Genomic DNA, 16,396 nt, shown 5'->3' on the forward strand with positions numbered 1-16,396 from the left:
TGCAGTTCCCATTTCTTTTCAACTGGTTGTGCATGATGTGCAGAAACTTTGCTGTATTCAAGATGTTATTTTTAGTTTTTGAAAATTATCTGTGGAAGTTTTTCGAAATTTCCAGTGCCTACTTTCATATTTTAGTGCCTAAACATCCGGGCTCTAGTTATGAAATATATTATAACACATGTAAACCTATTTGGATAAAAGATTTTGCGTCCAAATGTCATGGATCCGTATTTTCAATGAATCTAAAATGCAAGAAGAAATAGTAACATGCAAAATTCGCAATCTGACGATACAAGAAGAAGATTAATTAGTCTTTGGCATGTATTTAGGTAATAGCTGGTGGTTATTCACCAATATATCCTTAAGAAACTTGAAAATGAGAGTTAAAACATAAATCAGTATTCCTTACGTTCTTTAGGTAAAAAGGCGACGTAAATATATAGAAAAATACCTCTACAAAATTTCCACTATACAATTCTTCGAGTGTTACATATAAATCCATTACAATATCTGCTCCCCTAGGCGTTTCTCTCTCTGAACTTCCACCACTAAAATGAAAACCAAAATCTCCAAAGAAGCTGGCGAAAGGATCTCCTCCTGACATCAAGTCATCCTTTTTTACACATTCTTCTCCACACCGGTCGTACATTTTGCGTTTGTCTGGATCGGACAGAATCTCATAGGCCGCACCAAGATCCTGGAACTTCTGATCTGCATTCGGATCATCTTTGTTTTTATCCGGATGTAATTCTTTTGCAAGTCTACGGTAGGCTTTCTTAATTTCATTTGTGCTGGCTGACCTCGAAATTCCTAAGATTCCATAAAAATCTCGCCTAAAAGAAGGAAATGAAGTGTAAATAACATAATACATTGATTAATAATAGGTATGTATCGAGAGTGAAAATGTAAAACCACCAATAAAAATGTTGAAGCTCTAAGGAAACAACACGAAAAGGAAAAGTACGTTCCAAGGAAAGCATTTTGCAAAAATAACATAAAATGAAAAATTATTTATAATATTGTGCAATTAAAGGAAGCAAAATGACCTGAAATCAGAACAAAGAAATAAATTGCACTATGCTCTACTAAAAATCTTCATTTAACGTCCCACAATTGAGGAGTTCGATGTAATAAGGGCGTAAGCGAGTTTACACCCTTTTTGCATCAAAGGCATTTGTGGTTTCTGCCATGCTTGTTTAGCCTCCTGGTAACTTTTCAGTTCAAGATCGGAATAAAATGCTGCATATTACATTGTTTTATGTAAGAAAAGAAAGAAAAAAAACTACTTAAATTTTCAACATCGTTTTTCTCCAACTGCATGTTTCAGACTTAAGCCCCTATTGTAAACTCCTTAATTATGTCCTTTAAGTTAAAAGAAGACCGACAACTAATGAAAGTGAATGATTATGGAAAATTTGGTGACTGAAGATGTAGGAGAAAATGGGAGAGTTCCGAGAAACACATCACGAACTCACATTGCCTGGGATCGAAAATCACGAACAGGATAGAGAGAGCAGGGCGGAATAGCTAAATCAGAAAACATTAATATCATTTTTAAAACATGGAAGAAAGAAAAAAAAAACTCAGATATAATGACCATACATATGTCCTGTAGACTACAAGATGAATGATAAAATGGAAATCTAAAGTGATTCCGTATCACTCTCTTCAATTGTACTCACAGTCTCATAGATAACTTTTTGAAGCGGTTGATTCCATCAAACCGAAGCATCATTGAACCATCATCTAAGTTTTGATACTATCATCGTCCACAAAAACGTCATTTTTACGAACTGTTTCTAGCACTTCTGCAGCGGAGCCAGACTCCTAATCCCTTGTCGACAATAATCCCGTAATGATTTCAAACGTCTTTCAGCTTGTGCTACAGAGACGGAAAAAAAAATACTTCTCTGTATAAATAGTAGGCTAGGGTTTATTTAAATTATTACTATACATAGTTGAAACGGGGAGGCTTACGATCCTAGCCAAGGGATCTCCGTTTTGGCTACTTCGGTCGTGTATGTTTTGGGCAAATGCTTCCCTTTCCCCTTAAAAAAAAAAAAAATAAATAAATAAATAAATAAATAAAATAAATAAAAAAAAAAGCCCCATGGCTCTATAGTGTAAGCACGTTCAAAGATGAAAAGAGGAGGGAGAGGAATCGCCCTACATATAAAACAAAGATACTATCCTGATATTCACTAAATGGGAGGAAGAAAAGCCCAGGATAAATCTCTCAGAACTGATGGCCTGAGCAAGACTTGAAATGTCGGCTGCTCTATTTTCTCACGCCTTGGTACTCTAGCGACTAAGTTGTTCAATGAAGCAGCTGGGTGTGTTTTTAACATATGTTCAAATTTAGTTTTATATATCATTAAACGCGTGTGTATATCATTTATCATTAAACCTGTTTGTTTTTGTCTTAAAGACTTCTGGTTACTGGTCACTTCTTCCGATCGTTAGGTTTTTGTTTTCGAATGGAAAAGGCTACTCCAAACCATAGATAAAGCAAACATGTCAGGTTATATGGAACAATCTGCATAATGAATATATATCTACACCAACTAAAGAAATATGGTATAACACAGCAGAAAAATCTTCCAAGTGGAATTTTTTGAATTATCGGAAGTTATCAACAGAAAACATATTAAAATCAACTGCCCTGGAAAAAGTGGTTCATCATACTATAACTACAAACTATTTCTTTTCATTGCAAGGTATTCAAGCAGTTGAGTCAGTCCATGTCAAATCGGACAATGGTGGTGGCGCGCGTTTCCGATTTGGATTTAAAAATATATGTGAAAGTATATTATAATAGAAGCATAAGTGTGGAGTTTTATTCCTTATCGCCCCGGTGGTGACTGCGGGGAGGTTTTATATATATATATATATATATATACTGATCAGATTTAAGTGTTCGAAATATCACTAGAAAGTAGATGGACAGTATATTTCATTATGATTAACACATTTTAGATACATAGTTGCAATTCACAACGAAAAATGTTGTGAAAAACAAGAAAAATGTCATAACTTCAAGAACTTTTTTGTGTCTTTTGAAACAAAGGTACAAAGTATTCAATGACCTACATAAGTCACTTAGCAGGTGATTCCTAGATATCTTAATTTAAAAGTGTTGTCTCTTTTTAAACAAGAAATATGGCACCTCAAAAACTATAAAAAGTGAAAAATTACATAGGTTGACAATATTGTATCTCATATTTGAAATCAGTACCAAGGACAAAATAATATCCAACAGTTGCTTTAATGCTACCTTAATTCAGAGCAAAAGGAATCAGCTTCAGCTTATACAAATGACAGTCTACATAAATATGAATTCTTGTAAATATCACTGCCATCAATTATGAAAGTTAAGCGAGTCTGTTCACCTGTACTGACAGAGTTCCCCATCTCATATACAAAACATTGAAAACGTTCTTCGAAAGCTGAGAGTGGTAGCTACTTTTTCAAGTAACTAGAGCATTCTAGAATGATCGACTGTCTTCCTGAAGTTTATAGAATATTCGAGTACTTTTCTGAAATTGCCAGAATGCTCAAGTACTTATGTGAGGTCTCTAAAATGTTCTAGAACCTTACTCTCTCCACTTCTGGAACGTTCCAAGACTTTCTCGGAGTTTCTAGATAATTATGGGATGATCGCAGTAGACGCTAGATATGCACATACTATTCTAGTTAAACTCCTTTAACGTTCGTGCAGTTATTCTTGCTTTTCACACACATACATACACAAAAAGAACCATTATTGAAACAGTCTGACCATATATTCCGTGAAAAGGTTACAGTGGAACAAAAGGCGATTACGCATTGATTAAAGAGTGCCTTACAATAGCTTTTAACTGGCAAAAGAAAAGCATATAGCAATGATTACAGTTGCTAACTGTGACTTCTGTGAATCTGGTTCTGTATGCCATCAAACATCACATCTCAGCAAGAAGCAAATGCGTAGGTTAGTTGCAGTAAATACTTTGTAATCGGGTGAACAAACGCTAGTAACTTTAGGGTGCAGGCATGTGACTGATTCACGAATCATCTGTTCATATTACATACAAATCCATCTTAAATATTTCGACAAAAAAGTTAGCAGAAGTTGTTGCGACATTTGGAAGATTCTGTGAAAGAAACTAGAATGATCACTGCACAGCTAGCTGAAAAATATCTTCATCTTAAACTTGTACCTGGCTACAAACTCTGTCCCAAGTGAATACAAAAACTACAGGATTATAAATCTAACCATGCTAGTGTGTCATGTAGTGGCTCAGATAGTGATGGGGAAGTAGTGGATGGAATGGAAGGAATCAACACGTCTCTTACTGCACTGGGAATAAGTCCAATAAAATAAAAAATATGCTTTGAACAGTAAGTTACCGTCAAAGGAAGGTTGCAAAAATAACAGAGAGCTAGGGAAAAAATGGTAAAGTACTAGAATCACCTAGTACGTCTGTGTCTAAAGGAAGTGTACGCATAAATTTTTGCCAAATGACTACAAACAACTGGAAAGTCTCCGAAATAAATATCGTGAAAGTACCTCTTGAGAACTAAAATATCAAATCCTCACACTAGCGCCATCATTCTGGACTAAACAGGAAGTAAAAAACTGTTTTGGTGCTTCAAAATATGTTGTTACGCAATCGAAGAAGTTATTGTATCATAGTGATGTGTTATCAAACCCTGCTTCAAAGCCAGATCATGGTATTAGTGTGGATGTTGTGAAATCAGTTCAACAGTTCTATGAAGATCCAAATATCAGCAGATGTAATCCTGGAAAGAAAGACACACTATCCAGCACGGTAAACAAGTTAAGTCGAAACATCTGATGTTTGGAGAGGTGAAGGAAGTTTACAACATGTTTATGCAAACATATCGTGGCATGAAAATAGGTCTATCATCATTTGCTGCCCTGCGTCCAAAACAGTGTGTGCTTTCTGGTTTTTCAAGTACGTACAATATTTGTGTTTGTGTATACCATTAGAATATGAAGCTCGTGATTGAAGCTGCTAGTATCAAAGACGATTGCAAATGTTTGATGTAAAAAATGGTTTGTAACATGGACTCCGAAGATTGCATGCTCGCTAGTGATGCAACCGGCTCTGCTCGGCTTGGTTCCACTGAGCCATTGGTTCGAGCCGGTTCGGTTCGGCTCAGCTGGGTAAGCCATCGGCTCGGCTCGGTTCGGCCCGACTGAGCCAAGGGCTCGAGCCGTTGACAACACTAGTTCCAGGAAACTACGATCTCACCTTCAAACTCCGACTGCTTCTTGACCTTCACTCGGTTCGATTTCAACTTCAATTACCACTGCGTCAAACCACGGCCGACTCGATGTTCCCTTCCCTTGCTGTTCTTAGCGGCCTTGACAATCCTTCGTTCGCTTCATGCTATGTCTGTAATCGCACAAGTGTCAGCAAGTGCCGCGAGAGGCGCTGGCTTCCAAGGATCATTTCTATTATAGAGTAATAGTTATATTTAATTGTTGTGTTCATATTATTCAATTTTGGCGGTAATGTGAGTGCAAGTTAGTGTGGTTTTTGGTCTCTTCTTGCGTGTTTTGTGTTTGTTGATAATGGTGTACTGTTGTGTCCCATTTTGTACTTCAAACAAGAAGAAAAAACAGGGAAATTTGTCTTTCCACGAATTTCCAGCAGACAAAGAAAGATGTGAAAAGTGGCTTAAGGCGATTTCGCGAGAAAATTTTGTACCAAATAGTAACTCCCCATCTTCAGTTGTTTGTTCGTTACACTTCAAACAAGATGATTACTTACCAAGTGGCAAGTATAGACGACTGAAATTGAACTCAGTGCCAACAATATTTCCTAACTATCCCTCCTATAAAGTGAAGAATGTTAAGGAACCAAGACGAATCCTAACACGAACAAATCGTCCTCTCTCAAAAATACTTAAAACGGAAGAAGCTGTTCTTCGTTCCTCCCCTCAACATGAAGACACAAGTTCTTCTGTTTCGCCAGACGAAACTATTAATAAAGCAACTCAAACGGACATACTGAACGCTGACGAATTGAGAAGAGACATTAATAGATTACGTGTAAAAGTTACTCGACTGAACTCTTTACTCCAGAAGAAGCAAGAAGAATTAAGTACAGCCAAAGAGAAGCTTCAGCTTATCGCAGAAGATGTGCTTCATAAAGAACTTCAACGTGTAAAGGAAGACGCTGATCGGGGTAGTGTGCATGCTAAGTTTATTTTAGAGCAACTCTTTAACTATAGTAAGGGAAGGGGTAAGTGGAGCAGTGACATAATCCGGGAATGTGTAATTTTTCAATACATTTCTCCGAAGGGTTATTTTCATGTACGCTCAAGAGGATTTGTAAGACTCCCGTGTAAGAGAACACTTGATAGATACGTAGGTGCTAGTGATTACTCCAGCGGTGTAACACCATTGATTAGAGAACGTTTAACTTTAGAGGCAAAAAATATAACGGCAATAGAACGCTTTTGTTCATTGATTGTAGATGAAGCTGCAATCAGCCCTAAGGTTATTTATGATCGAAAACTTGACGCTTTCTTCGGCTATAAAGAAACATCCCATTCAGCAGAAAGTGTTACAGATACCCCATCAATAAACGTGAAGGAACATATTGAAGCTCCTAAAAAGCAAGTGGTGGCTAATCGTGTTCTTTGTTTTGTTATAAGAGGACTTTCAACCAGTTACCAAATCCCATGCGCATTTTTCTTTACGAAGCAACTGTCTGGCCGTGAATTGTACCAATTAGCATTGCATGTGATTCAGGAAGTAGAGAAATGCGGCTTTGTTATAATTAGAATTGTTTCTGACAACCATAAAACGAACACAACAATGATGAGGCATTTCGGTGGGGGTTCACTACAGCCAGAAATTATACATCCATTAGATGAAAACAGGAAATTGTTTCTAAGCTTCGATCAGTGCCATATTTTGAAAAACGTCAGGACTCAATTTCTTGAACGACAAATGACTGATGGTACTGGAGTAATTTCAGGAGAGTATTTACAACTCTTATACAAACTGCAGAAAGAAGAGGTTATTAAGCCTGTTAGGTATCTGACGAAAAAACACATCGAACCTAGTTCGTTCGAGAAAATGAACGTCAGAAGAGCCAGGGAAATATTCTCACCATCAGTAATTGCTGTTATCCGAGCACTGAAAGACAACGCAACCACACATCCTGAGGCATACAAATTCAAAGAGTCTGAAGCAACATTGATTTTCATGACCAATATCAACAAATGGTTTTCTATGCATGATGTAAGCAATACACATCACCATGTAGAAAGCAGAAATCATGATAAGCAAGAGTTTTTCTCTTTGAATGATGGTCGCCTTGAATGGTTGGAAAATTATTTTCTTCCTTACTTAGAGAGTATAAAATCTGCAAGCATGATGCTTGGAAAGCAATTCCTAACCAGCGAGACGTATGAAGCAATCACCTTAACATCTAGATCGACTGTTCTTTGTATAAAGTATCTGCTGGAAAATGGATATCAATATGTTCTTACGCGAGCATTTGCTAGTGATCCTGTTGAAACGTTGTTTAGTGCTTTGCGCCGTATGTCAGGTTCAAATGATATGTTGGATGCGAGGACAGTGAATTTCAGCATGCAGAAGATATTGAAAACAGGGATTTTATCCATCTCAAAGTTCAGCAATGTTGAGAACTGTCCTTCCAGCATCAGACATGGTCCCGTTGGACAACTGAAAACATCAGATGCCATAGTTACACAATACTCTATCCCTGATTCAGCTTTGAACATCTTGCAAGAATTATTGTCACAGGAAGCAGGTAAGCTAAGTGAATCGTAGAGCGCATAAATGTTTTTGTAATAGATAGATTCATTCATTAAACAATATTTTTTGTCATATATAGTTTATCTACATTTTACTGCAAAATATTATTTATAAGTGTGTGTGCGTGTATGTGTGTGCATGCAGTGTTTCTTTCAGAAGAAAAAATTCCGGGGGGCACACTTAGTATTCGGAGAGGCACTGCTTGTACTATTCTATTATTATTATATTACTGACGTATTATTTTGGTCTCCTGCGGAGGACACTCAAAGCTACGGGGGACAGTGCCCTCCAAAAATATGTCTGAAAGAAACATTGTGTGTGTGTGTGAGAGAGAGAGAGAGAGAGAGAAAGAAAGAGTTGAGTTGATTTTAGTTTGGCGTCCCTTTTAGCAGCGAGGCTATATGAGACGTGGACCTACTGATTAACGTGGAATCCGAACAACATGAGCTCCCGCCGGGAATCGAACCCGGGTCTCCCACGCCAAAGGCGCGTACGCTAACCGCTTAGCCACAAGGGAGCTCAGAGAAAGAAAGAAAGAGAGAGGAATCACTTGGTTAAAAATTTTTTTGATCACGGACATTTCTGAACTTTTCTTGGACGAATAGTGATTAGCATTATTGGTCTTGGTTTTAGTGTTGCATGCAAGTCCAAGATCACATTTTCTTTTGCAAGACCAAGACCATAGTGCTATACAAGGTGGAATTATAATATGATCCTTGTAAAAATGAAACGAAATCTTTAAGGTTTACGTCCCACGGTTATGTAGGTTAGGCTAAAGGAGACGTTGATAATGAGAAATGAATGAGATGGTGGAATGAAGAAAGTGGGAGGAAACGGGAGAACCCCGAGAAAACCCACGAGCATGGTGTTTGTCCACCACAAAGTTCACACGGCGCGAGCTGGGATCGAACCAGGGACCCCAAGCACTGGAGGTGAACGCTCTACCATTGAGCCACCGCGCCTCCCAATTTGATCCTTGTGTTTACCATTTCAAAATAATAGCCAACTTTATTTCAAGACTATTATGGTCTTGGTCTTGGAACGGGTTTGGCTGTTATTTCGAAATTTCCAATGTAAGGATTATAATTTCATCTTGTGTAGTATTTAAATAACTCGGGTATATGGGGGTACCCGGAGTATATGTGGTATTTGGGGTAGACTATATGGAGTACGTAAAGTGCATACTCCTTAGTAATAAAGTATGTACCCCTGAAGTTTCATTCCAGATTTTTAAATGTGTGTGTGTGTGTTTTTAAATATTTTGTTCATTTTCTGAAAGCGGAATAAAATTTGAAAATGGTCCAAATACATAATTATTGCATTTTTTTTTTTAGCTGCACCCCCTTCTACACTAAAAAATGCTACTCTGGCATACATTGGTGGATACATAGTGAGAACAGTGAATGACAAAATCGCCTGCAGTGGATGTTTAAATTGTATATCTGAGAACACATGTAGTTCTCCATTAATGAATTTACTTTCGATTCAAGACTTGGGGAGTCTTCGCTATCCGAGACCATCTTTTGTGGCAGTATTGTTAATCATTCTTACTTTTGTTGAAAAAGCAGTACCGTACCTCCCAAACAAAAATGTACTTGACGTTTTGTGTTCACAAATAGTGCCAGTGCTTTCGAAGTGCCCTCTCCTGCATTGCGTGATTTGTGATGAAGCAGGACGTAATAAACTTGCCCGTTTAATCGCAGAAAAATTTGTTAGACCACTATTGGATAACATAGCGACAACCCAAAGTGAAAAACTAGTTCCGGGTAAACATCTCTTTTCCAAACCATTAAGCCGGAAAATCTTGAAACTATAAAAGTTTTTAAATGTGGATTTTAGCTGGAATATGAACTTGAAATTACAAGATTAGTGCAAAGTAAGTACTAAGTACTGTTTTAATTTTATATTGGCATGTGTTTTTCTAGTGAAATGCAGTAACATATTTATTTCTTCTTCCCTCATTTCGATATGTTATTAAATTACAGGGTGTTATTTTTTGTGCATGTTGTCGAAATTGAGTATAGAAAATATTTTCAACCTGATATGAATTAAGCGAAGTATATATGTTTATTGAGGTGTTCTCTCGGAGCGAACGGAGACTGCATCAGGATTGCAGCCGTCGTTCCTTGGCGTACAGCGCCATGCGGTGAAAGTTGGAAGCAGTCCGATTTCAGCTTACTACCGCGATTGTCAAGGCCGCTAAGAGCGAGGGACAAGAACACATCGAGTCGGCCGTGGTCAAACATATGTGTGTTATACATTCAACTACAGAGGGCTCACGTAACAAGTAAGAAAATGATATAAAATATACGTATTTTGGACCTAAGTCTGGTTATTTTGTCATTACCTTTGTAATTATAAAGTTAATATGTCATGCAGTTTATTACGATAATTAGTTGTCTTGCAATGAAATAAATTTTTGATTAAAGCTAGTTACAAAAGTTGTGATTGTGATTAAAGCCCAATGTTACAAAATGTTAAAACAAAAGACCAATTTTCGAAGTTGGATTACTGAAGACAAACAACATGTTTTATATTTGAATTTGCAGTAACTGACTTGTTAATCAATCCCTTAAATCAGTGGGCACTAGTTTGATTTCTGTTGTAAACATCATTCAAAAAACTAATGAAATACTAATACAAATATATAAAAGTTCGAGTACGCCTACAACTATTATTAAGCTCGTGTAACAGCATCTATGTAGTTTTTAAAAGGCATTCTCTGTGTTTATCTAGAGATTTGTTTTGTTTTATTTCTTCCATCTATTTATCAATACTGAAAAAATATTCCTAAGTGAACTTGTTTCTTTCTTTGTTGTTAATCAGGATGATGTTGCGCCCAACCGGCTCGGCTCGGCTCAGTTGAGTCATCGGCTCGACTCGATTCGGCCTAACTGAGCCTGCTTGGCTGGGTGAGCTGTTGGCTCGGCTCGGTGGTGACTGAGCCGTGAGCCGAGCCGCTGAAACACTACTCAGCATGTCTAACTTGTATCCAGGTGTGGATTCAGTGGTCGCTTGAAATGGAAATGATGCAATTGAATTCAAACAGTGGGTATATGTACACCGAATCACATTTGTAACTTGTAGATTCAATGAAGGACTTACAGAAGTTACTTGTACAAAAGTTATTAGTTCTGAAAAAGCATCAGTATGCATATAAAACACAGTCAGCACATCTAAAGACACTAAAGCAGAATATACCAATTGATCATGCCGGTGACTCGTAGACTTTTCTGAAAACTTCCTTTATAATACAGGATGCCGCACAAGGCTTTCACTGGGAGTGTTCGCAACCCACAATACACCCATTTATTATGTATTTTAGATATGCTGAAAATTCAGATATACAACACGTTTCATATGCTGTCATCAATGACGTTACCCGTCACGACAATGCTACCTTTTACACATTACAGCAGTTCATAGTCACAGAAATAAAGGAGATGCCTCATGTATCCATGATCCATTACTTCAGTGCAGCTTCGCATTATAAAAGCAAAAGTAATTTCATAATTCAGTTCCATCACGAACTGGACTTTAAGCTGAAAGCAACGTGGAACGTTTTTGGTACTAGACACGGTGAAAGCCCATGTGTTGGTATATATAGGTGGAGTAGTGAAATAGCAGCAAAGGCCAGTCTACGTAGTAAAGTTATTTTGACACCGCATTAGTTATACCAATGGGCTATGCAGAACGTAAGTGGTATCAGGTTCTGTTACATACCCCAAAGAAGTGTAACAATAGTACTGAACACTGTCCTGCAACAAAGGTATAAGAACACTATTATAACCGCCGGGACAAGAGAAGCACACTGCTTTGTTCCACTTAACACAATCTTAAAATGTCAGCAGTATGTGGAAATGTTCGTGATACATCAAGAATAGTGACTGTAGCCTTTTGATGTAAGTCTACACATGAAAATTATGTTTTGTGTTTTAAATCTGAAGAAAAGGTTGTCGTTCATTATGATGGCTACGAATATTCAGGTGAAGTTGTAGATGTACAAGACAATGGACTAAAAGTAAGCAAAGTGATACCATCTTTAGTGAAAATATTTGAGTGACCGAATAGCCCGTATGTTGTGACATCCTTTCTGCGATTTAAAATGACAGATTACAGCACTTATACCAGTGGGACATCGTGGTCAGATTGTAATTCATAGATCTTTGTGGTTGGACAACAATGGTTTTTACGATACAACGATTACAACACAAGTATACAACTTTCTTACTTTCTTCCAATTTTACAATGCACCGCTTCATTAAGATACACACAACAGACTGCTGTTGATGTCAGAAACACTACCTTACACTAGTTGGTGACAGTGATATTTACTTAAATAAAAAATAATAATAATAATAATAATAATAATAATAATAATAAAATAAAAAAAAAAATCTGTAGACTTATTTAAGCTGACACTCTTCGCCCTGAACTAATGTAGCATTGAAGTAACTGTTAGATATTATCTTGTTTTTGGTACTAGTTTCAAACATGAGATAGTGTTGCCAGCCTATGTGATTTCTCACTTTTTTCAATTTTTGAGATGCCATATCTCGTGTTTGAAAAGAGATAACACTTTCCAACTATTATATCTAGGAATCACCTGCTAGTGTGACTTATGTAGGTCATGAACACTTTGTACCTTTGTTTCGAAAGCAAAAATTCTTTAAGTCATGATATTTTTTCAGTTGTTTTTTTTTTCCGGTGCGAATGCAACCGTGTATTCAAAATATGTTAATCGCAATAAAATATACTGTCCATCTACTTTCCAGCAATATTTCGAACACTTAAATCCGTCCAGTTGATCTAAAGTTATAAAATGTTGAAAGTAAGGCAAATTTATTTAGATCAGCCATTTTGAATCAGTCCACCCGTAGTTTCCACCGGGGTGACAAGGCCAAAACTCCACATTTATGCTTCTATTATGACATGCTTTCACATATTTAAAAAATAAATAAATAAACAAAAACCGAAATACACAAGCCACAAGCTTTTCTCTAAATGGCCGAAACGAAACATTGGTACCAGATTAAAGGAATGCATTAGGGAGTCCCATGAGAATAAAGAAGCTGTTTCTGGGTTATCAGACATCTCCAAAATACAAAATATACAGTTAAGAAAGTAGAAATATTGGCCACTTTCAATACTTGAAAGGAATGTGTCTGAAGTTTATTTATGTAAGGAAAAGAAAAAAAAACTATGCAATACTGAAAACAGAAACCTAAAGAAGAACTGAGATGTGATAATTACCAGCTACAGCTAATTAGTAAGTAAATTCGTCCATATTGCAAACACGTTTCATATCAATTTAAATTCTTACGGATATGGTTTCATCAAATACGGCAGAGGTGGATATGCTTCGTCACCTACCAAAGCAATAGGAAAGCGTCACAAAGGCAAACGACATGATATATGCCACGAAATAATTATTTTAATGACAGATCTTTCCATTTTTCTCGGAGGCTTAAGATCAACTTTTCCTCTAGCGTATTTTCCTTAGCGATATTCCTGGATACAATGGAAATGAGAGGGAAAGGGGGAGGTATTAAGTATGAACTTTCCCAGATCAGTTTTCCCATATCTAAATCCATGTCATAAAAATGGTGTGAGCTTTTTGTTTATACATGTTTCTATCACAATGAGACTGCAACCGTTAATACACCTTAGGTTTGATATTCTATCGAGTTCTTCGGAAAAATTGTACTGAAGTGTTACCAATTTGAAAGCTCTACTAGATGTACTGATTAATAATGCGAATTTTTGTAAATAGATGGGTTTGGAGTAGAGTGCTTTAGATGCGAACAGATATATATGCTATTTTGTTGTACTGACAACAAGCTTTAAGTTACATAGTCCGAACATCTGAACATTATAGGTATTTGTACGTTAAAACATTACGAGTGGTCTTTCCCAATATACCGTAGTGTCAAAACTACCCATAAATCTATCGGAACTGAAATGTTTAATGATGTCCGACGAAGAAGCAGTAATTCTCCAACAAGGTAAGGTATGCACAAGAATAAATATAATCCTTAATAGTAGTGATCAGCTTGTTTCCCGCAAGAATAATCGTTTTCATCCACACTTAACGTTGCTTTGCATCTACTCTCTACGGATGCATACCCATTTCGATTTACCAGCTTCGTCCTGTTCTGAACCGGGCTAGAATAATTCATGATTAGTATAGTGACAACTTAATACACACTAGGTGCATGTTTTGACGCAAATAATTTTTGCGCATACGCATCATCGGTACGCTACGCTAACTACTAACACAGTCCTGCGAGTCCAACTAATTCCGCCCTACCTAAAACGAACACATAAAATTCTTGCTTGTAGTGACTCACCACACGTTGATGCGTGTTTACGGACCAAAAAAGCCTATTCCTAATCTAATTTCGAGCTTGATTCCCACGGACCAACTAAACGTGGGTCCACCATTTTCGTCCTGCCCTGAACCGGAATGCACATACGTTCTGTACGTATGGTAATCATTTGGAGATGCGTCAAGAAAAACAATTCCATAAAATGTACCAGGATATCATTTAAAGAAATACAAATGGTGTAATTTTTTCCTTCAACTTGACAAAGTCTCCTAAAACTGCGTGGCAGATTGAATTGTCCAATGATTCTATTATGGCAGATTACATAGTAACTGCTCTTAGTTTTTCACGTTTAATGTTTACGAGCGGTTCTTTGTCAAACCATAGGTTTCATAAATCTCTCAGATCAACCTTGGACTTTCAATTTTATTTTCGAAATTCACTTTCTCGGTTAGGATTATTGATAAGAAAGAAAAAAGGGAAAATATTGATCTTCGGGACCAAAAGAACACCATAAAAACTTAATGCAAACGTAAACCACCTCAAAGAATTATTTAAAATATAATTTTCTTTTATAAAAAGAAAAACAAAAAACCAAGTTAGAATTAACTCCACTAGGTCTTTAAATTGATGTTTAAATTACCTACATGTTACATAATAAATACCAAGTGCACGTTGGTGTCATTGTGAATAAATCATCCACTCAAAGATTTTACAGGAAGATATGCAAGACACACGTAATTCGAAAGATATAGGTTGTTGGCAAATACAAAAAACTTAACAACACGTTATGTCGTGTCGACATGGTTTATAACGCTCATAATTCACTGCATATAAATTAGTTTTAATCTCTAAAACAAAAGTACAAACAAGCAGTTTGCTCCATACGTTGAAAGCAAGGAAAATATTGTTAAAATAAGAACAAAAACTTCAATTTAAGACAAGAATGTGGAAATGGGATGAGGTGGGAACTTACCGGTGAATAAGGTTAAATTAATAATGTTCAATAAAATTCCTAAAGGATTGGAAAGAAAAGTATTTGTTAGACTGAAGCTTACCCTCCAAATACAGGTGAAACACATAATAAGATGTTTAGACACAAAAATAAACAACTACAAGCTACTCGTAGATTCATCATGCCATTAAGACAGACGACAAAGTACAATTACGTTTGGGAGCAAACGCACGATATGTGGATGGTTTTCATTGGCTATTGTTGACGGAAGTAGAAGGATTATGAAAATTTCAATACTCAAACTAGTTGGGAAGAGCAATCATACAAAGGGCCAAATTTTTGGCCATCCGTTAATTTTTGTAAATTATGGAGCGTAGCACAACGCAAATCCTGCAAAAAGAAAACTAACTGCTATGCGTTTTATCACACACTAAAACACATGTATTGCGTTACGTTGACGTCAACTCTTACGGAATGTGACCGTAAATAAATAGTGAGTGAAATAAAAGTTAATAGCAATAGTAAATCAAATACTTCAACAGATACATTGATTTTTCTTTTCGTCTACTTTATTGGAACAATTCTACCACTGTTTTAAAATATCTTATGCAAATTAAGAATAGTCCGCAAAATGAAAACAAATCATTTTTCTTTCACTTTTCTTGCTTATTTCCTACACAGTTTCTCAACCTGGGAGTCGCTAAGATAAGTGGAAGAGACAAATATAATTAGAATCTAATACTAGAAATTATTTATAATATTATTTTGAATTTTATTATGATAGGCATATTTTTATTTCTATACATATTGTTGAGAACAACAAAAATAGGTCTACTAAACATTTTCAGCAGGTGCAGAGTTGTTTAAAAAAAAATTTAAATGAAAGGGGTACGATACAAAAATAATGAGGACTGCATATTGAAATATCAGAAAAATGCAACAAAACCTGCATATTGAAATAGAATTAAAATTGAAAGCTCATGAGATACCTGTGCATGATTTCACTAGTGCGGTAATGTCCAGATCAATCTTCGTGACGCACATTTACCAAGTCATTTAAAATACTCAATAACATTTTTAACAACTGTCCAAGTTTTTTTTTTTTTAACCAAAATTAGAAGTCACTATTATTTTTATCATATGACACAAAATTAAGGGAGTTAGTTATGAAATTTTCAAATTTTCAAACAACCTCCATTTTGAAACAGTACGACGGATCGGATTCGATGTTTATAATATGAATGAACTGACAAAATTTGGTTTTAATCCATTCGCTTTTAGGGAAGTTACTGTATCAACTATATACAAGAAATGGAG

General features: G+C 36.3%; 1 protein-coding gene across 1 annotated transcript in view; it reads right to left on the reverse strand.

Annotated features, from left to right (window-relative positions):
* The window catches only part of shv (DnaJ heat shock protein family member shriveled), a 51,199-nt gene extending 35,860 nt beyond the window's left edge, over positions 1 to 15,339 (reverse strand). Inside the window, exons 1-2 of the mRNA XM_081760367.1 lie at positions 15,183 to 15,339; positions 452 to 833 (exon numbers count right to left, since the gene is read on the reverse strand). Of these exons, the coding sequence (XP_081616493.1) occupies positions 452 to 833; positions 15,183 to 15,262 (462 nt within the window). The 5' untranslated portion in view covers positions 15,263 to 15,339. The remainder of the gene's footprint in view (positions 1 to 451; positions 834 to 15,182) is intronic.
* Positions 15,340 to 16,396: the final 1,057 nt, after the last annotated feature.

This window comes from Thermobia domestica, chromosome 1 (assembly GCF_964235325.1).
Source record: "Thermobia domestica chromosome 1, izTheDome1.hap1.1, whole genome shotgun sequence".
Lineage (NCBI taxonomy): Eukaryota > Metazoa > Arthropoda > Insecta > Zygentoma > Lepismatidae > Thermobia > Thermobia domestica.